Raw genomic sequence first — 22,110 nt, 5'->3', positions numbered from 1 at the left:
AGTACAAAAGCAACACAGTTATGCTAAACCTTTATAAAACACTGGTTAGGCCTTAGCTGGAGTATTGTGTTCAATTCTGGGCACCACACTTTAGGAAAGATGTCAAGGCCTTGGTGAGGGTGCAGAAGAGATTTACCAGAATGGTATTAGGGATGAGAGACTTCAGTTATGTGGAGAGACTGGAGAAGCTGGGATTGTTCTCCTTAGAGCAGAGAAGGTTAAGAGGAGATTTGATAGAGGTGTTCAAAATCATGCAGGGCTTTGATAGAGTAAATAAGGAGAAAATGTTTCCAGTGGCAGAAAGGTCAGTAACCAGAGGACATGGATTTAAGGTGATTGGCAAAAGAACCAGAGGTGACATGAGGAAACATTTTTTTACACAGTGAATTGGCGTAATTTGAATGCACTGCCTGTGAAAGGGTGATGGAAACAGGTTCATTAGTAACATTCAAAAGAGAATTGAATAAATACTTGAAGGGAAAAACATTACAGCGCTACAGGGAAAGAGCGGGGGACTGGGATTGATGGGATAGCTCTACCAAAGAGCCGGCACAGGTACGATGGGCCAAATGGTCTCCTTCTGTGCTGTATCATTCTATGATTCCATGACGCTTGACCTATACGGGATTAGCGTTCATGTATAGTAGAATGTGGTAAAACAGTCTTAAAATGCTAATCCTTTGTAGATTGGGAATAATTTAATTTTGTAATCCAACTTTCCCCCTTTTGACACCAAATTGTACCAGAGATATAGGCCTTTTCACTGAAAATAGGTGCCATCTTATTTTGTTTGGGTTGCTTTGCTGGCTTTCTGGAATATCAATACTTTTAAATATAGATAACAAAGATGATGGTAGACAGATTCAAGAAAGCCCATATTTTCTGGGAAGTTTGTTTTAAATTGACTGCTTGTATTTAGATCCTGCTTTCAAATTTGTTTGAACTAGATTTAATATAAAACGTATCAACCTCTCGACATCATTTTTATGCTCTTTAACTAGTTGCTCTGTAAGTAGTACCGTTGCAATCCTGTAACATTTCTAAATCGAGATATCTGGTTTGCATGACCTTTTAAGAAAATGAGTAATATTAGTATTGTTTCTATTTTATTAATTTTTTCCTTTAAACTTCACAGGCAATGGTTTTGTGCGCTGACTTTTGTAAGAAATGCATCAGCAGGTATTATTTTTTTTCTAAATTGTGTTAGTTATCTATACTGGCTTCCCTGATGCCTTGTGCCAATTTGTAACCGTTCTGTAGTTTACATCTGTCCTCCTGATTGGATACACTAATGTGTGAGGGAAACGTCATTTAGTTCAGAACATCGATCTCTGAGGATTGTAAACAAGGGTTTCCATTCGGAGCAATGTCAGTGCATTACAATATAAGTAAATAATTCATGTGTTAAGGAGAGGTGTTGCTGCAGTTGATGGGTGTTTTAATAATGTTTAAATGCTTTATAAGTATTATTACAAACCGTATTGAATAGCTATTGTTACCAGAATATTGAACTGCTTGCAGAAGGAAGTCTCTTTCGGGGCAAACATATTTCTGTTTAAGTAATGCACTGGACCCTTGTGAAAACCTGACCGCCATGGACTCACTTGGCAGGAGTCTACATCCTGTTCATTCCTGCTTGCTGATCTAAAGTTATCCGTCTGCTGGTACCCATAATAGTCTGCTTTTAAAGGAATGCTCCATTTCACAGTTTTTTCACAAAATTTCTATTATTAGACTACATCCCTTTTTTAAAAAAAACTGTAGTGCATATTTTGTCAAATAATGCATTTTTTGTTGCTTAGCTTTCTGATTAGAGTTGCCACTTCTGCAGTTTCTGATGTTGTGGGGATGAGATGGGATGCATCAGTGTCTAACTTGAGCTCTCAATGCTCTTGTGACTCAGTGCAATCAATATAGCATCTATCCACTATTTAAAGATCTCGAGCTTTTGTTTTTACATATCATGTAGCACTGGTGTAACAGCCATGAGATCAGCCAGTGAGTGCCTCCCATCCATTTCATTTCTGGATGGCAGCCCAAATTCTTGAATCAATTGATAAGTTATAGTGTATCAAAAAAGTCGCCCTCTGCATTCTACTAAAAACAAGATAATCTTAGTGAAGGGAGATTCATCGTTTTATTATTCTAAAGTCAGCGTTTGAAAGGTTATTACCAAGGATATTATCATTTTCTTCATAGAAATTGTCTTATAAATTGCAGATGATTATTAATTATGAAGTAAGTTCCGAGGCTGAACTGCATCTTGTCACTTGTCGTCACTCTTGAACACTTGGATACAGGAAAATACCCTTATTAGTCCTTGGTAGCCAAAACTAGAACAGGAAGAAAATTGATCTTTTCCTTAATAGTTTTATATGGATTTGTTTTCTAAACATTTGCTGTATGTTTATGAATAAATACAGCCAATTTGCTTAAATAGATCCTTAATTTGTTTTGCAGGCAGTTCCAGAATCGAGAAAGTTCTTATTGCAAATCGGGGCGAGATTGCCTGCAGGGTAATGCGGACAGCGAAGAAGATGGGTATTCGCTCTGTAGCTGTTTACAGTGAAGCAGACAAAAACGCCATGCATGTCACAATGGTATGTCATGATATTGGAGCACACATGACATGAAGATGTTTCAAACTATATCTTGATTCTTTTTATGGATTGATCCAATGGTGTGGTGTTATGTTTACTCCTCAGAGTGAAGAATGCCAGTGCTGGGAGATAGGGCGGGCCAAAATTCAACTTCAATGGAGGCACAAAACAGGTGGTAGCGAATCGGCCGCCCGTTATACACTCTACATTGAAGTCAATGGATAGTAAAATCGGACAGGGTGTATAATGAACAGCCGATCCACTACTGCCCATTTGCAACCCTGCAGAAGTTGAATTTTACCCCCTGAATTATTTTCTTTTATGCACCACTAATGGCATTAGGCATTCCCAGTTCAGGTATTAAATATTGTATTCCATGGACTAGATTCCTTCTCTGTTCTCCCACCCCCTCAAAAAAATGTCCATTTCCTTTGGATCTTAGTTATACAGAGTCTCTCACCTGGGTGACCTGTCCATTATTGCTTTATCATAAGAAAATAAGAAATAGGAGCAGGAGTAGGCCATTCGTCCCCTCGAGCCTGCTCCGCCATTCAATAAGATCATGGCTGAGCTGATCTTGGCCTCAACTCCACTTTCCTGCCTGTTCCCCATAACCCTTGACTCCCCTGTAGCTCAAACATCTGTATCTCCACCTTGAATATATTCACTGACCCAGCCTCCACAGCACTCTGGGGTAGAGAATTCTAAAGATTCACGGCCCTCTGAGAGAAGAAAGTCCTCCTCGTCTCTGTCTTAAATGGGCGACCCCTTATCCTGAAACTGTGCCCCCATGGGTGTGTGTTATCTCTGGTGGCATGCTAAAGTGTGTAATAGTAACAGAATCATCAGAATGGTCATTTAGAATTCCAGTTGCTCTGTGTGTGTGTACGTTTCTTAATCCTACTACTGGTGTGACTAATAATTGTTTTTAGTTCTACGTAAATCTGTTTTCTTCACTTAAACAAACACTGAAGAAGCTGAATAATTCAGTGACTATTAGAAACTCTTGTGGCATTAGATCTAGTTTTTAACCATGTCAGCCATCGCCTTGTATGTTTGTCTTAGCTTTGTGCTTTGTGTAAAGGCGATGGCTAGTGTGTGGTGGACCCCAATAGGTACACATATTGGAGGTTATTATTTCCTAATCCTAAAATATGGTTCTTTTTGTAAGATGTGATGCTTTTTCATTTGAGACGCGCAAACCTGTGAAGAAATCAAAATCTTAGAAAGCTGCAGTAGAAGTAATTTGCTTTACGATCAAATTGTTTTTATTTGCTGTATAGAAAATTGGAAGGTTGGAATTGATCCCTGTGTTTACAAGAGTTAGCTCACGTTAATTAACCGTATGTCATTTCTACGTTAATGCTTCTGTTTTTAAAAAAAAAACAGTTGCAACTACCTTTGCCAGAATAATTTGCCACCAAGAGCCAAGTGATGACACAGAAATTGTTGCTTTAATGTGTTTGGCCAAGTAAAAAACAATAGTAACTATTAGATTCAAATGTACCAAAGTTTTTTTCGTTGTGTACTGAGCCTTTATTATTCATCAGGCTGACGAAGCTTACCACATCGGACCAGCAGCCTCCCAGCAGAGCTACCTAAATATGGAAAAGATCATCCAGGTAGCCAAAACAGCAGCAGCACAGGTAATTTTGTTGAATAACTTTGTGATTCTAGTTCTGGTTAAAACTGAGAGTGCATGTGTGGAATTCACTCTTGCCTTGCTTTGAGCTGCATTAATAATGTTAGAAACACCCACCTGATCAGTTTGCCTCAAAGTCTGAGTGGCTCCCCATGCAGTGACCGTGCAGGACAGAGACCCCATCAATTGAAAAAATAGATCCTGAAGCCTCGTCATTATGTGAACCATGAGTCTTTGTATTATAGTACATATGGTTTATTCTATACCTCAAAAATGGCTTTTGATAATCTTTCTGTGTGATAAACTCAAATTCATGCACTATAAATAGTATATTTCACAGACACCACTGGGTTTATTCCACTTGCAAAAAGGACTCAAAAACTCACATACATTTGCAGTACTGATGAATTACAGATAGTGTTTTTGGTGTTTGTTTTACATGACTTTTCTGTTTACCTTCTTGTGTACTTAAAAGCATTACTCACTTTTTTACAAGTTTATTCATTTAAATACAGTATTGAATCCTAACACTGTTTTGCTGTTGTGATCTGACTTCTTTGTTTTGTGGATTATCTCTGGTAGGCCATCCACCCAGGCTACGGATTCCTCTCAGAAAACACAGAGTTTGCAGAATGGTGTAAAAAGGAGGGCATCATTTTTATTGGACCTCCTTCCTCAGCCATTAGAGATATGGGCATCAAAAGGTAATGGATTGATCTGTGGTTAGCATCTATTGTAAAAGGAATGAAATATAAACAGTCACACGTAGAGAGGTAGTGGCGGTGCAGATTCAATAAATATTTGTCAGTGCAGATTCAATAAATATTTGTCAATGATCAGCAACAATTTCTATGGCACTGCCCAATGACCTTGCAGTTATTTGTGTTGCTACGATACGCCGTGCCATAGAGTGATGGCACACGTGTACTTGCTTCACACAGCGATTCCACAAAATGGAGAAAAGCGGAGGATGACATTCTCCTGTGCTGTTGTGCATCTTCTAGTGACTAGTTCAGCAAGGTGTGCAAAGGTATCTGACTGACTGGTTCAGATGCCTGTGCTTTGTTAGAACATTTGTTTAACATAGTTTGACATGAGAATAATTTGTGATTTAATTTTATTTTCTGGATGAATAAGTAGTGACTTCTGTTGCATTGTCCTTTTGTAGCAGGAGAAATGAATGCAGCACGGGCAGATAGACATTGAACCCTACCCAGGTCTGTTTTGATGTGATGTTATTCAAAAACTAACAAAATTCTATTTAAAAAAAAAAAAAAAAACTGGTAACTTGCAATGCCACGCAAGGGTAATCAACTTCCCATTTCAGGCCATTTAACTATATTTTTTGAGATGATGAAGATGAGCTATGTGTGTGCTGCGGAATTAAACTCTTCCATTTTCAGCACTGTGCACAGCCAGGCCAGTTGAGAGCACAGGTAGATAGGGAATGAAGCTCACTTTGTTGTGTCTGAATGATCGAATATATTCCCTGTCTAGAAGAGCGCCACCTACTGCACTAGTTTTTAATATTCCAAATGAGCAATCCATTTGGCCACTCTGATGGAGATTAGCAACTTCATCGCAATTTGAGCAGCTTTGTGCTGTGGGCGCACAGTCACTTGGTGCCCAAAGTAATTTTGCCTGGAACCCTTGCAGTCATTCTTATCAGTCTAGGTTGGATTCAGATCGAGGTCATAGAACTGAACTGAAAGGTTGAAGAACTAGGTGGGCACAGAGGATTAGATGCTGAATTTTAATTTCAGGATCCTGGCTCTAAATCCAGTTCAGACTGTACCTAATTTGGCAGTCTCCGAAAGGTCCCGGGGTACGTTGGCATGGGAGATGGGGAAAAAAAGGTCCCACTGATGTAGTATGGGTGTTCTTCTGAGATTGGGACTGAGGGATGATGTTGGGGCAGAATAGGAGCTTTTTGACTTTACCGTGAACCGAAAGTGCTCGATGCTGATATTGAGTGCCTGAAATGAGAAGCGTTCCATTCTCCAGCACCTGGATGAGCACAAAAAATTAACAAAACAAAGCAAGAGACGAAAGGACGATTTGAGCAGGGGCTTTCACACTGCTCTACGGTTGTTTAAGATTACAGCCGTATTAAAAGACATTGGGAAATCTGTAAATTAAATGTAATGTTTAAAATAATTTGCCTTTCTAAAAAATTTTATTCAGTACATCGAAGGCCATAATGTCAGCTGCTGGAGTGCCAATAGTTGAAGGTTACCATGGCGATGAACAATCTGATCAACAGTTAATGGAGGAGGCCAGTAGAATTGGTTATCCTGTGATGATAAAAGCGGTTCGGGGTGGAGGTGGCAAGGTAAGACATTCTCAACTTGCATTAATAAAATAGGCTAGGTAGTATTTTAGCTTTCATAACTTGCCTACATAGAATGCAGATGCTGAATGTGCAATAAATTCACATGCTATGTGCTAGAATTGCAAATGCAAAGTTACTGTTGAGAATAACTTTTGTATATGAGAAAAACTATTTTGATCAACTTTAACGTAATGTTATTGTTCCCTTCTGTGCAGTTTCCCATTCAGCATAAACCATATTGCAATTCTTTAGGGAGAAATTGGATTGGATATAAAAGGACATAACGGGGTAGAAATTAATATGCGTTGCGCCTGTTTTTCAGGTGTAAAACAAGTGCAACAATGACTAATTTAGCAGTGTGATAGTCCGCACCATATCTGCACGTGTATTCGGGCCACTGCTAAGTTCATCAGGGCCATTTTTCAGCTCCTTGCATATGTTAATGAGAGGCTTACTGCCTGTTTTAGGATCCCCTCTGCTAAATTGGTTTGCCCAGACCAGGCTCAGATTTTCCTGTTGCTGAAGCAGCTCAGCAAAGTGGCTGCCACCAAAAGGGAAGTTTAAAAAAAAAAATTAAAAAAATGTTTTCAGCTTGCTGTGGAGCTAGGAGAGGCAGGAGTGCTGCTGCCAGACTGCGAACCCCCCCACCCCCCGTTGTCAAACGGGTGAGCTGTCTCTCGAGGCACAAGAAGTGCCAGCAGCTCACTCGAGTCCTGAGCCCCAATTTCCGGTGAGCCTCGGGCCTCCCGTTTGGGGTGTAGACTGTCTGCGCGCCATTGCAACCGATAACCAGTTTCCACGCCAGAGTCGCTAAGTACTCTGAGGCCCTTTTTCGTTACCAGTTTATTCCATGCTTTTAAAAATTGAAGCCAGTAACAATTAACTTTTTCTTTTAATTTTGAAATGTAATTATCTTTGGCCCACTGGTCACTCACTTCTCCCTTATAACAAACATTATCAGTTATTACTTCTCCTTATGATATTAGAAGTTTATGGACTTATGGTTCCTTCTGTCTCTCCTCCATGAACATTCACTTGTCATCTCAGTTATTTAGTTATTTCATCAGATTTTAATCATTTGGATTTATGGACTCCAAACTGGGCTCATACATACCATTTATGTTTGGAAAGCACAGCTACTTTCTGCTTTGTGCATGTGTACTGTGTTCCAGTTTGCAGCAGTTCCTATTGTTGCAGGTACAATAGCTGATGTCAGCCAGGTTGATGTCAATCAGATGCAGGAACAAGTAAAAGAAAGACATTATCCCATTGTTTTATGCGCCACTGTACAAGTTGGTACTAGAATATTCCTTCCATTATGCAAATGTTTGCAGAGCCCTAAATTATATTTCTTTTGGAAAATCTCAACAATTAATCATTTCCTATGGTGCAAAGACACAAGAGAAATGGGTGCCTAAACAGCAGATAGCTAAATGAATGGTTGTGTACATCTAATACTGTTACCATCTTGGGAAGAAGCCCAAGGAACAGATGAAGGGTCATGCCACCCATTCCACAGCAGTTTCATGAGTATTTCTGAGGCATGTTTCTATTGATAGCTGCCTGGAATTTCCTCGAGGCTTCCTCGGTGGGAAACCTGAAGAACCCCTGGAGAAACAGTATAAATGGCTCAACATAACCATTTTTGCCATTTCTTCAGAGGTTCCACCTATCCCCGCTGAGGTTGTAACCAGAGGGCTAGGACAACCCTGCAGATGTGGCCAGCATATGCAAGGCTGGTACATGTCACCAGTCTCACATATTTACTAACCAGCATTGTTTAGGTTGAATGGCAGCATGTGATGACTTTGGCAGATCATTCTTGACAGCTGGTGGTGTGGTTCCTACTCCGCATCCTGTTAAGTCTGTGGGTTGTATTATAAATAATCACAGACTCCACGGTTAACAAAATAAAACACGTCTTTACTATTCAGAGGCTCGGGCGATTCTGCCCTAGTTAACGTATCACAACCCTTATATACTGGTGTGGTCACTATCGGTATTACAGTATACATGAGCCAATAAATAGTGCCACCCTAAAGTAGTGCTCTTAAAGGCGAACGGTTACATTCTATAGTTCCCTTAAAGGTAAACGGTTACATACACAACACTCCTCCCTTCCTAGCTTATTACTTACAGAATCCCGTTAAACATACAATCTTCAACTTTATATAAACAGTTTGCAGATATACTCTCAATGGAGTCAACGTCATATAACAATTTACAGTTATACTCTCGATGGAGTCAACGTCATATAACTTCATGTTTAACATAACATTAATAACATATATAACTTCATGTCAAAACAGATCACAGATTCAGTCTCTGTAAGAACAGTTGCAACATACTCTTAGTGGGAACAGTTTACAGGTTCAGTCTCTGGGAACAGTTCGTAAATTCAGTCTCTGATCTTAATTCGTTCCAGACAGCATCTTTTCGTAGTGTTCGGCCGGAGGTAGTAGAAGTAACAATATTTTAAACAATTATTATTTTCGGCCTCTTCTTTTTCTTTTCTGCCTTTTTACAACTCTTGTTGTTCCCATCTTCTCGGCGGACAGCTGTAATGCTACCAACTCTCTATGTTCTTTAGACCTTAAGTGCTTCCTCCGGATTTCTGCACTTTGGGAGTTTCCATCACAATTTGGGCATACCACATCCTCGTAGTATTCAATATCACTCAACAGGTCGAGAGGCCCTTCTACTTCTTCCTTACCCAACTGGACGCTATCCGACTGCTGTTCCTTCTCTATCTCTCTTACTTCCCGTAGTAGAGCCACCTTCTTCCGATGTTCCGTAGACTTTTGGTGCTCCTCCATGATTTCTGCACTTTGGGGGTCGAAGTTACAAGCTGGGCAGGACAGGACATCGTAATATTCGGAGTCGTCCGACAGGTCATGGTAATATTCGGTGTCGTCCTGAGCTAGGCCAGCGAGAGGGTCTTCTATTTCCTCCATATCCAGCTGGACGTCAGCCAGCTTTTGTTCCAAATCCAGACATCTTTCCTGAAGAGACTTCTTCATGTGTTCCGCTTCATCTAGCTTTTTCTGGGCTTTCAGCAAGTTGTTTACTAATGACCTCATTTGTGATTTTAATACTTCAACTTCCTTCAATAATTTAACGAGTTCTTGGACATCCTGCCTTTCATGTTCTGCCATGTCTTCCACCACTAATTTTTCATCTATGGATGGAATCTTTACCGATGAGTCAGCCTTGGCCTGAAGCTCATCAAACATTTCCTGCAGCCTTTGGACTTCTTGCTCATGGGCAACCTTCAGTTGCTCATATGCTTTCACCAACACTAGCTTTTCGGAGGTTGCCAAGTCAACCCCTTCCAGGATTGTAGACTGGGCCTGTTCATACTGTTCTTTCAACTCGTTACACTCTGCTTGCAACAAGTCGTAGAGATGAACTGGAATAAAATCCTGGCTTCCTGAAGATTCCTCTGCAATTGGTGTTTTTGCAAATTCCTGTTGGAGTTCAGCCAAGGCTGCTATGCTATCTGCCTCTCGAAGTCTCACTGCCATCAATTCTTCTTTATTCTTGCAGTCTATCTCAGCCATCTCCCGTTTACTCTCTTCTAACTGAGTGAGTAGCCCCTTATTCTGGGCTGAGAGATATTGCACCTTCTCCTGTAGACCATAGCACTCCTTCTCTGCTCGCCATAGCTGATTTCTGCTGATTTGGTTCTGTGTTTCAAGTTCCAACATCCTTTGCTTAGCTTCTTTCAGTTTCGCCTCAATAATCCCCTCTCGTAACATGTCCACATTATTCACATCAGGTAAAGAAGCATTTCTCTTTTCCATGTCCAAGATTTGTTTCTGCATCTCCTTAAGAGCACACTGTGATTCAACTTCTCTTAACTTTGCCTGCACTAGCTCCGTCTCTAATTGCAGAACAAAACCCTCAGTGTAGCGTGATTTGCCCTTCTGCTGTATCTCTAGATCATGCAAATATTCTAACTCCTGAACATCATCAGGGAGATGTGATCGGTAATTGGTCACGATGGCTCTATGGTCGCTCTCTGCTTGAGCCAGTAGGTTCTGTTGTCTTTCCAGACTCTCCCATTCGGTGTCATAGAACTTTTTCATTGTTTTCATCTCTTGTACGAGGCGGTAACTTAATTGTTCTAATTGTTGTTGTACTTTGAAATAGCGTTGAGTTCGAGCCCGGTGTTCCTCCGTAATGCATATGTCTGTAGCTTGAACAGACTCAGAATTCTCTGTCTTTATGCACGCCATCGATTTTCCAACCTTAGTCCGTGAGTTAATGTTAACCTTGTTTTTCATACATAAGCTGGACTTATCGTCTTCCGGCTCGGAGTCTGAGCTGCTTGTCTACACCGAGTCCTCACTCGTCATTGCTTGTCGGTAGTGCCATTCCATGTCTATTTTCTTGATCCACTCCCGTCCTAGAAGTGGTGGTCCTCCCTCAGGTAGTACGTACAAATTCATTCTTGGGTGTACTTTACCCCTATCTCTCACCTTGACTCTTATTTTCCCCATGGGGTATACGCTATGCCCCGTGTATGTCTGTAATACGAACTTGGTATTTCTTAAGGGTATGTGAGAGAATAGTCGGTGGTAGTCCTTTTGGTTGATGACTGATACAGCTGATCCCGTGTCCAGCTCCATTCGTACTTGGACTCCAGCTATTTTTAGTGTGACCCAGATCGTCTGTAGATCAGTTACTTTACCCACATTGTGGATTCTCAGACTATCCAACTCCTGGCTGTTTGGGTCTGAGTCTGAATTTTGTTCGTCTGAACTCTTTTCAGCCACCTGATGCACCTTGTTGTACTTTTCTTGTGGTGGTGGCTTCCTTTGTTTGTTGGTCTTCTTTCCGGACCTGCATACCTTCACGATGTGACCCAGTTTGCCACATTTCCTGCACTCTTGATTCTTAAACCAGCACTGATTCTGGTCGTGCGTTGTCTTTCCACAACGGTAGCATTTGGAAATGCTTGCAGTCATTTGGTCCACCCCGAGTGCCGCCGCCTTTAGCTGCATTTCCGCCGTTCCTTTCGCTGCGGCTTTGTGCGATGAAGCTATGAGGACAGCCCTGTCCAGTGTGAGGTCGTTTTCCTCCAGAAGTCGCTTCTGCGTTCCTTCTTTGGCCAAGCCGCATACGAACTTGTCCCGCAGCGCCTCTGTCAAATTCCCTCCAAACTGGCAGTATTTCGCTAGCTTACGCAGTTCGACTAAGTATTCCGCATTGCTTTCATCTTGCCTCTGGGTTCTGGCGTAAAATTTAAATCGTTCAGCCAGCATCAACGGTGTGGGGTTCAAGTGATCCTTCAGCACTGCTACGATCTCTTCGAAGGTCTGGTCCACTGGTTTAACTGGTGCTATTAGATGTTTCAAAAGCCCGTATGTTTTTGCTCCCATCAAATTTAACAAAGTTATTGCCTTGTCGTCATCCTCAATGTCGTTGGCTACGCAATATATTTCTATGCGTTCCACATACGTGGCCCAGTCTTCCATTTCAGCATTAAAATCATTAATATTTCCTCGCTTAGGCATCTTCTTCTCTTTTCGAGAACAGTACAAGTATTTCTTTACTTATTATTAATTTTCTTCTCTTCTTGAGAACACCACAAGTATTGCTTTACTTATACTTATTTTTCCTCTCTTCTTGAGAACACCACAAGTATTGCTTCACTTATTTCTTGTTTCTGAAAATTCTTATTAATTTTCTAAGATGGCGGTTTCCCGCTTCTGCCTTCTTCCCCAGCGGTTTTCCCGCGAAAAATGGCAGCTTTCCCGCGCTTCTCGCTCTCCCCGCCCACTTCAATGGCGGTTTTCCCGCGCTTCTCGTCGCTCTCCGCCCACTTCAATGGCGGTTTTCACCCGTTCCCCGACGCTGACTTTCAGCCAGACTGCGGCCCTTATCTCCTGTGCGATCGCTGGTGCGCCGCCCGCCCGAAGCGGTTCTCAGCCCTTATCACCGGTGCGATCGCTGGCCCGCTAAGCGCCTCCCGCTTGAAGCGGCTCCCGGCCTCTGGCTCACCCGCTCGCGCGGCTCTTGCTCGCTCCCTCCCGGGCTCTGGCTTACCCGCTCGCGCGTTTCACCGCGGCTCTTATCAGGGATTGCGATCGCCCTTACCTCCCGATCGGTGGCCCTGTCTTTGCAGCCAACGCTGCTCGGCTTACCCACGAGGTTATGGAGGCTTCAGGGTCCTAATGCCTGTCGCTTCCAGTCGCTGGAAGCTGTCAGGATTTCTGCTGCCCTTCAGTTTTCAGTGGGGTGTTGAGGATTGAAACCTCTCTTCAACGTCCTGTCTTTGGACGAAGCCGCCGTGGAATAACTGCCGCAGGGTTCGAACCGACTCGTCGCCAATGTTAAGTCTGTGGGTTGTATTATAAATAATCACAGACTCCACGGTTAACAAAATAAAACACGTCTTTACTATTCAGAGGCTCGGGCGATTCTGCCCTAGTTAACGTATCACAACCCTTATATACTGGTGTGGTCACTATCGGTATTACAGTATACATGAGCCAATAAATAGTGCCACCCTAAAGTAGTGCTCTTAAAGGCGAACGGTTACATTCTATAGTTCCCTTAAAGGTAAACGGTTACATACACAACACATCCCACCCCTTTATAATTTTCTAGTGTGTGAAGGATGCAGATTGAAGAAGATAGATAGGTTACCTACTTACCTGTAGGGCCATCTTTATTATGCAAATGAAAGCACCCTCCAGGACACCGTGATTCCATTCATCCATCCCTGCTTGTCCTCCAGGTTATAGATTTGGAAGGAGGAAGATGGAGGTAAGTAATGAATTAGTTTCAGTCCAGTTTTGAGGTCGGAATAAACTATTGGTTTGGCCCACATTGTGGAGTTTAGCACACACCTGACTTGAATTTAGTAGAACTTGTATTTTCTGTTTAACTTGCGTAATGTTGGGCAAACATAGGGTGGAACTACCACCTGAGTATTGGACCCTGTTTATGGTAGGGATGGGAAGCTATATGCTGTTGTACACCTTAAAGGTCAATAACCGCTTAAACAGCCCAAATTCCTGGAAACGGGTGCGCCCGGGACATTAAGCTGTGGAAAATTGGGCTCCACATGAGGCACTCTCTATCTGTAGTGTCATGATGTTAATTTCATGTGTGTGCTTAGATTCTGGGAAAAATCACGTGCCATCACGCTAGGGTATTAGTCTTATGGTGTGTGGAAGATGCATATCATTCAAAGAATACAGGACACCCTGCAAGATATGTAGTCTATTTTTTTGCAATATTAATGGAGAAATTTAATTTTTGGAACACCCTCCCAGTATAACTTTAACTTTATATGGAAACCTGAAAATACAACTCATTGCTTGCATGTTGTATCATACGATAGCAGATTATTACTTTGAATGCATTCGTTTTATATTTGTGTTCAGGGTATGCGGATTGCTCCATCAAAGGCTGAGTTCCTTGAACAGCTGGAATCGGCACGAAGAGAAGCACGGAAGTCCTTCAATGACGACGTTATGCTGATCGAAAAGTTTGTAGATAATCCAAGGTACGGAGCTTCCATTCTGAAATTACGCACTTATTTTTGCCGTCCTTGAGCTAAATTTCGTAATTCTGAATGACGCAAATTGTCCAGTACTGTGCAAATTTGTTAGTTTAAATATTACTCGTTGCTGGCATTCTCATAAAAATGGTGCACAATAAAATCCAGTTTGCTAAATGCAAAAATTATCAACTGCTAATAACTAGTATAAGATTTAGGAAGAAGAACAGTGAGATGCATCTTTCATGTTCTGGAGGCTAATAGACTTTCATTCTTTGTTTGTTATAGACATGTAGAAGTACAAGTGTTTGGGGACCAGTATGGCAACGCTGTTTATTTGTTTGAGAGAGACTGCAGTGTACAAAGGAGACATCAAAAAATTATTGAAGAAGCACCTGGGGTAAATGATTTCAATATATAGAAATTTGTATCCGGGCAGTTTAACTATAATGGGCAGGAGTTTCCACTAGGTTGCGCTGGTTTTTTTTTTCAGCACCATTTGCCCGAAATCGGCCAAACCAGCGCAAAAGATCGCAAACTTTTAAGCGCAGGTTACATTCAGCGCAAATCGGGTTTCCGCGATCTTTTACGCTAGTTTTTTTTAAAAATCGCGCTGGAAGCCGGCCCCACCCACAAAACTGGCCATGTCCCCAGATCAAATTAATCACCATTGGGAGTTTCCGCTAATTGTGTCTGTTTGCGGGCCTTCGAGGAGGCTCTAAAAATTAAGTTTTTTTTAGGTGCAAGAACACGAATCGACAAGTTTTAAAAGCTTTTAAATATATATTTAATTTACTAAGAAACTGACAACTGTACACCAATATAAATATTAAATGGTTCTGTAGATTTTTTAAGTCCTTTTCAGTTATTTAAAATCAGATTACTCTCTGGTGCAAGACTAGACACTCTGAATAAAATGTTTATTTTTTGTCATAAATCCATTCTTAGCTGTATTAATCAAACTGCCCCAGGTTACCATCTTAAATATATCAAGGAATATATTTTAAAGCAAAAATTTTTTAAAGTTCTAAAATGCTGGCTGATTGCGCTGGTCCATGGCAGACAATGTTCACCGAGATGCAAATAAGTTTGAGCGGAAGCTTAAGGGAAAAAAACACTTCTCAAAAAAAGCGCAATTTTGGAACAATTTGCGCCCAGATTCACCGATTGTGCCCAAAACGGGAACTCTACCTTAATGACTTTATTTAGTATGTTTTTAAGACCCTGAAATACGATTGTATTTTGTTCAACGTGGGGCCAGAAATTAGGTTCGGGGGCTTGCCGCGCGTGCAAGCCCCCGATGTGCACTTACCCGGCGCGCTGACATTTCAATCCTGGCCCGCATTGCATTTCCTCTCACTGGCCCGCTTCAGGTCCTGCCGCGTTGTGCGTGCATGACCCAGCGGCGTACTTAGTGCGATGAGCCGGCTGGGATCACATGAGCACTGGGCAACCAATGGGAGGTTGCAAAAGTTCATTCATGAGTTTGATAGTAAGAACTGTCAAACTCATGAAAACTCCTGGCCCCAAAACACTACTTAAACTTGAAAGAAAATTTAAAAAAACATCGCACTACTTAAATAAACTATAAATAACTGTAAAAAACTATTTTAAACAATAATTTTAAATTTTGAAAAAAATTATTATATAAAAAATCAGGGCTAAAAATACACTTGCCTTACTGTAAAGTCTTCAAAAAAAATGAACCTGTGGAAAAAATTTCTAATTTTACTTAATAGACCACTTACCTGTTAAAAGTAAGTACTTACGGCTGCTTTTTCCACGCGTAAAAACTGGAGTCTTTTCCCCACGGGCAACTCTAATAAAAAAAAAAGGGAAGTTCAGCGCGCACGCACTACCTGATGCGTCGTACGCGTTCCGCCTCTTAACCCCTTGGGTCAGAGGAGAGGAAATGCCGGTTTTCCCCGCATGCGCTGTGCATGCTGAAAACCGGCAATTCCTCTGGGCCCACGCGTGAGTACCCTGTCCGTACTCGCGCGTTGGGACAGGAATTACTGGCCCGTGGTTTTATAAATAACAGATTCCATACATGATCCAGCTGAAGTTCAATTGTACCAATCCACTCCTCTGGATTCTGTAAGAAATCCTTTTGCTCACCTTGTATAGAATTCTGGAGCTAGACACAACCCTTAAGCATATACAGTCCTCACTGCTTGTAGCTAGTGCTCATGCGATTTTGCCTCTAAATGTTGAATGGTTTTGACTTCAAAATGTTCCGTTTAAAGCCCGTTAATCTCCCCGTCCCTGACTATACCCAAGTTCTCCTGCACTAATCATATACATGGGAGTCGCTGCTGGAACTCAGTGCTCTATAATTCTGACCCACTCAGACTTTTCTCTAGTGTAATGTCGGGTACACGTTTGCCAATAGTCGTCCATGCACTGAGTCACTTGGAGGAAACCAGTTCCTTCCCCGCTGAAGGGAAGAGAAATGGGAGGTATAATCATTTTGGTCCGTTCGCATACACCTCCCAGCAACCAGTTAAAGAATGGTCTTAATAGAGGCTTGGGATTGGGGCACCAATCTGCTCTTCCCTACCTGCAGATATGTGTGTGTGGGAAAGATTGGGACAGGGAGGAAAAGTATCCCCTTAAAGGAGCCACACCCTCAAAAAAGAAAGTTTGTAAGATTGCAAAAGTCAGTTCTCTAATTTGGTTTTAAGTGCATAGGTTTTTTTGTGGAAATTGTGTATAGAAATTATTCTTGTAAAACTAATGATGCCCTTATTGGGGTTCAAATGTTCCTATATTTCAAAATACTATTTTCTAAACTCATTTATAATAGTTTAAAGATTTTTTTAATTCATTCTCACAATGTCTGCATTGTTGGAAAGGTTGGCGTTTATTGCCCGTCCCTACTTGCACTGAGAAGGTGGTGGTGGGCCTTCTTCTTGAACTGCTGAGTAGTTTGATCCAACCTAGTGGCTTGCTAGACCACTTCTGAGGGTAGTTAACAGTCAGCTATGTTGGTGTGGGACTGGAGTCGCATGTAGGCCAGACCAGGTAACAATGGAAGGTTTCCTTTCCTAATATTAGTGAACCAGTGGGATTTTCTGACAATCCAACAGCTTCACGGTCACTTTTACTGATAGCAGCTTTTTATTTAGTTCCAGATTTCTTTTAAACTGAATTCAAATTCTCAAACTACCATGGTGGGATTTGAACTCGCGTTCTCTGGATTATTAGTCTAGGCCTCTGGATTGCTAGTCCAGTAGCATAGCAACTACACTATCTTACCTATGTTGGGCTTTGGTAAACTAAAACTTGCAGCAAAATGTTTTTGTTCAGTTAAGCGTCATGTGAATACAAAATGTAAATAATTTTTCTTGCACTTGCTGCTTTACAATTGTAGCCTGGAATTAGTCCTGTGGTCAGGAGAAGACTTGGCGAAGCTGCAGTCCAAGCTGCTAAAGCTGTTAATTATGTAGGAGCTGGTAAGTAAACACGCACCATTACAATAAGGATCAGACTCTCCCTTATTTAAAGAAGACTAGAGTCCACAGGGATGCCATCGAGAGCCAAGAGGATGGTGTAGGCAGCCTGCTCCCCAAACACTGCTGATGCCACTCTGGGCCAGCTGCCCAGAGGCATGCAAAAGTGATTCAGTGGAAACTTCTAACCTGATGTTCTTCTATTTATAGGAGTGCAGCTGCATTTAGGAGCTGAGCAGAGAGGAACGTGACGACGACGACGACAACAACAACAACTTGCAATTATATAGCGCCTTTAACGTAGTAAAACATTTCAAGGCGCTTTACAGGAGCGTTATCAAACAAACTTTAACACCGAGCAACATGAGATATTAGGACTGATAACCACAAGCTTGGTCAAAGAGATAGGTTTAAAGGACTATGTTAAAGGAGAGAGAGGCGGGCTGCAGCTTCACCAAGTCGTCTCCTGACCTTTAGGGAAGGAATTCCAGAGCTTAGGGCCCTAGGCAGCTGAAGGCACAGCCGCCAATGGTGGAGCGTTTAAAATCGGGGATGCACAGGAGGCCAGAATCGGAGGAGTGCAGAGATCTCAGGGTTGTAGGGCTGGAGAAGATTACAGAGATAGGGAGGGGCGAGACCATAGAGGGATTTAAAAACAAGGATGAGGATTTTAAAATTGAGGCATTGCCGGTCTGAGAGCCAGTGTAGGTCAGCGAGCACAGGGTGGTGGGTGAACGGGGCTTGGTGCGAGTTAGGATACGGGCAGCAGAGTTTTGGATGAGTTAAAGTTTATGAAAGGTGGAAGATGGCAGACCGGCCAGGAGTGCATTGGAATAGTCAAGTCTAGAGGTAACAAAGGCATGGATGAGGGTTTCAGCAGCAGATGAGCTGAGGCGGGGAAGAGTCAGGCGATGGAAGTGGTGGAAGTAGACGGACTTGGTAATGGCGCGGATATGTGGTTGGAAGCTCGTCTTGGGTCACATACGACACCAAGGTTCCGAACGGTCAGGTTCATCCTCAAACAGTTACCAGGAAGAGGGATGGAATCGGTGGCTAGGGAATGAAGTTTGTGGTTGGGACTGAAGACAATGACTTCGGTCTTCCCTATATTTAGCTGGAGGAAATTTCTACTCGTCCAGTACTGGATGCCGGACAAGCAGTGTGAGAAATTAGATATAGCGGAGTGATCAAGGGAGGTGGTGGTGAGGTAGAGCTGGGTGTCGTCAGTGTACACGTGGAACCCGGTGTTGTGTTTTCGGATGATGTTGCCGAGGAGCAGCATGTTGATGTGAAATAGGAGGGGGCCACGGTTAGATCCTTGGGGAACTCCAGAGGTAACGGTGCAGGAGTGGAAAGAGAAGCCATTGCAGGTGATTCTCTGGATAATAATGGATCCAGGAGAGTGCAGTCCCACCCAGCTGGACGATGGAGGGGAAGCATTGGAGGAGGATAGTACAGTCAACCATGTCAAAGGCTGCAGACAGGACGAGGAGGGATAGCTTACCGCGATCACAGTCACGTAGGATGTTATTTGTGACTTTGATAAGGGCCCTTTCAGTACTATGGCAGGGGTGGAAACTTGATTGGCGGGATTCAAACATGGAGTTCTGGGATTTGGAAGCACATTCAAGGACTTTGGAGAGGAAAGGGAGGTTGGAGATGGGGCAGTATTTTGCAAGAATGGAGGGGTCAAGGGTGGTTTTTTTGAAGAACGGGGTGTTGATGGCAGATTTGAAGGGGAGGGGGACAGTACTTGAGGAGAAGGAGCCGTTAACAGTATCGGCTAACAATGGGGGCCAGGAAGGGAAGTTGGGTGGTCAGCAGTTTGTTGGGAATAGGCTCGAGGGAGTAGGAGGTATGAATCATGAACAAGATGAGCTCGGAGAGGGCATGAGGGGAGATAGGCGAGAAACTAGAGAAAGATGCGAGTTCTGGGCTATAGGGCAGGGGGAATGTTAGGCTAAGTTTGACCTGGTGGGCTAGGGGAAGGGAGGGAAGCGGCAGAGGCAGCTGATCAGATGGTCTCGATCTTGGTGACCTCGCACTTGACGTTGGAGGTGAGGGTGGTGGGGAGAGGGGTTTAAAAAGACTGTTTGTAGTGGAGAAGAGAAGCCGGGGGTTATGTTTACATTCCAGGATGATCCTGGAATAGTGAGCAGTTTTGGCAGAGGAGAGCAGGACCCAATGGTGCTTTTTGTGTTCTAACCAGATCTGCCAATGAATGGCTAAACCAGTTGTCTGTCACAAATGTTCAAATCTGCGTCTCTTGTACTTAAGGGAGTGGAGATAAGGGCTGTACCAGAGGAACGACCGAGGCGAGAGAGAGAGGAACATGACAGGAGGACAGAATCTGCATTGCACCACTTTGTATTTGTGCTTCAATGTGTTCTGTTGCTTTAGCTTTCCAATACAACAAGCATATGAATAATGCCAGGATACTGGCCTCGTGCCATCCTCTCCATCACCAAGACCATCGACTTCCACTTCCATAATATCGCCTGTCTCCATCGGTACCTCAGCTGAAATACTCAACCATGCCTTTTGTTACCTCCAGACTAGACGATTCCAATGTTCTCTTGGCCGGCTTCCCACCTTGCACCCACTTCAGCTCATCCAAATCTCTGCTGCCCGTATCCAAGTTCCATTTACCTGTGCTTGCTGGCCTACATTGGCTCCCGGTCGGCAACGCCTTGAATTTAAAATTCTCATTCTTGTGTTCAAATCCCTCCATGGCCTTGCCCCCGCCCTATCTCTGTAACTTCCTCCATCCCTACAACCCTCTGAGATCTCTGCGCTCTTCCAATTGTGGCCTCTTGCGCATCCCCAATTTCCATCGCTCCACCATTGGTGGCCGTGCCTTCAGCTGCCTAGTCCCTAAGTTCTGGATTTCCCTCCCTTAAACCTCTCTACCTCTCTCTTCCTTTGAGACGCTCCTCAAAACCTACCTCTTTGACCAAGCTTTTGATCACCTGTCCTGATTTCTCTTTATGCAGCGTTGTGTCAAATTTTGTTAACACTCCTGTGAAGCGCCTTGCAATGTTCTACTACCTTAAAGATGCTATAGAAATGCAAGTTGTTGTTGTTGTGTCACTTGCATGTTTGTATCAGGATGATAGAAAAATGAAAGGCTTGGTATATAAACTCTGCTATGGAATTCCCTATTGTTCTGATTGCGCAGTCGGTACAGCTTCCATGGCAGTATACAAATACCATAAATAAGGGGCATCTGATTCAGAGTTGAGGAAGATCAATAATTCACAGATCCAGCTTGGAAAGCTGGAGAACTGTGTGAGTTTAAATATCAGTAACTAGCTCCTTTAAAAAAAAAATCAAAAAAAAAAAAATCATGTTAAGTGAAAAGATAAGTTTGTCACAAATATTTTTTCACTTCAGTCTATAAAGCCCAATTCATCCAAGAATTTGAATATTGTTTCCACATCTTGGGAGGTTCTTCTAGCACTTTTCTTGCACTCCTGGACAGGATACTTGAAAAACCTGGTCTTCTGATGGGCAGTCCCTCTCTCACTTCTGGCATCCAAGTTCCCTCTCCATCAAAAGCATCTTGTCTTTTTTTTATCAATATTACTATGGTTAATTGACAGAGTTTGACTCGAAACGTTGACTCTGTTTTCTCTCCACGGATGTTGCCTGGCCTGCTGAGTTATTCCAGCATTTTCTGTTGTTATTTCGGATTTCCAGCATCTGCAGTATTTTGCTATCTTACTATGGTTAATGCTCTTTAAACTTTCCTCCCTTGCCCACATAAACTCCAAATACACCATTGGATATGCTTTTCTTCCTTGTATCCCTAGTGTGTTGAAATCAAGATTCAGCACACAGCCTTCTACTCTAACTCATTGGGCCTGAATTTGTAGTCGGAGGCTTCCCATGGGCGAATGCCTCTGAATCGCAAGTAAACTCTGCACCTACCTGATGGTCCCAGAGGTACGGATCTCTAACCTAACTAATTTTAAAGGTTTTGGGGGCACAAATTGGATTGCTTTGCGCCTCCTGTTAGCGCCCTAAGAGGGCGCAAAGCAACTAGCGCATGAGAGGTTAGCGGTGGTGCTAACCGGTAGCGCCCCGCGGCGCTGTGCCGCCGGCGATGACGTCATCGCCGTGCGCACAGCCCTGGCGGCGATCTTCAGGAACGTCCCCTGACTTACTGCCGGACGCTATGTCCAGCTAGGTCGGGGGGGCCTACATGCGGCTGCGGAGGCGCAATTTAAAGGTGAGGTGCGGGGTGGCCATTTTTTTTGCTGGCCGCCTGCTAGCACCTGCCTGCGCTCCCATCCCCGGCCTCCTGAGCAAACCCCCCCCCCCCCCCCCCCCCCCGCGGTGTGCCAGCTGCGTTCCAAGAGCCCGGCACTTCCCTTGAGTGCCGGGCTCTTTTGTCGGCACTCCCGATCCCCGGGGGCCCACCTGGGCCCCGGGTCGCACTGCGCAAGGCCCCTCCACTTTAAGAAGGGGAGGGAGTCCTGCAATACCGCGGCGCGATGTGCCACAGCCCAATAGCGCCCCGCTTCCCTCTTGGGGCGCAACCACTCAAGTTCCGGCGTGGGGAGCGCTAA

At 43.2% G+C, this 22,110-nt stretch overlaps 1 protein-coding gene across 1 annotated transcript in view; it reads left to right on the top strand.

The window, feature by feature from the left end:
* Positions 1-22,110, top strand: part of mccc1 (methylcrotonyl-CoA carboxylase subunit) — a 60,793-nt gene that overhangs the window by 5,473 nt on the left and 33,210 nt on the right. Inside the window, exons 2-9 of the mRNA XM_085990146.1 lie at positions 1,136-1,179; positions 2,461-2,600; positions 4,151-4,246; positions 4,825-4,946; positions 6,427-6,574; positions 13,972-14,093; positions 14,376-14,487; positions 17,461-17,542. Coding sequence (XP_085846272.1) covers positions 1,136-1,179; positions 2,461-2,600; positions 4,151-4,246; positions 4,825-4,946; positions 6,427-6,574; positions 13,972-14,093; positions 14,376-14,487; positions 17,461-17,542 — 866 coding nt within the window. The remainder of the gene's footprint in view (positions 1-1,135; positions 1,180-2,460; positions 2,601-4,150; positions 4,247-4,824; positions 4,947-6,426; positions 6,575-13,971; positions 14,094-14,375; positions 14,488-17,460; positions 17,543-22,110) is intronic.

This window comes from Somniosus microcephalus, chromosome 6 (assembly GCF_052327205.1).
Source record: "Somniosus microcephalus isolate GS21.2 chromosome 6, FLI_Smic_1.0, whole genome shotgun sequence".
NCBI lineage: Eukaryota > Metazoa > Chordata > Chondrichthyes > Squaliformes > Somniosidae > Somniosus > Somniosus microcephalus.
The sequence above is the reverse complement of the archived record's forward strand: the minus strand, read 5'-3'. Positions and strand labels throughout refer to the sequence as shown.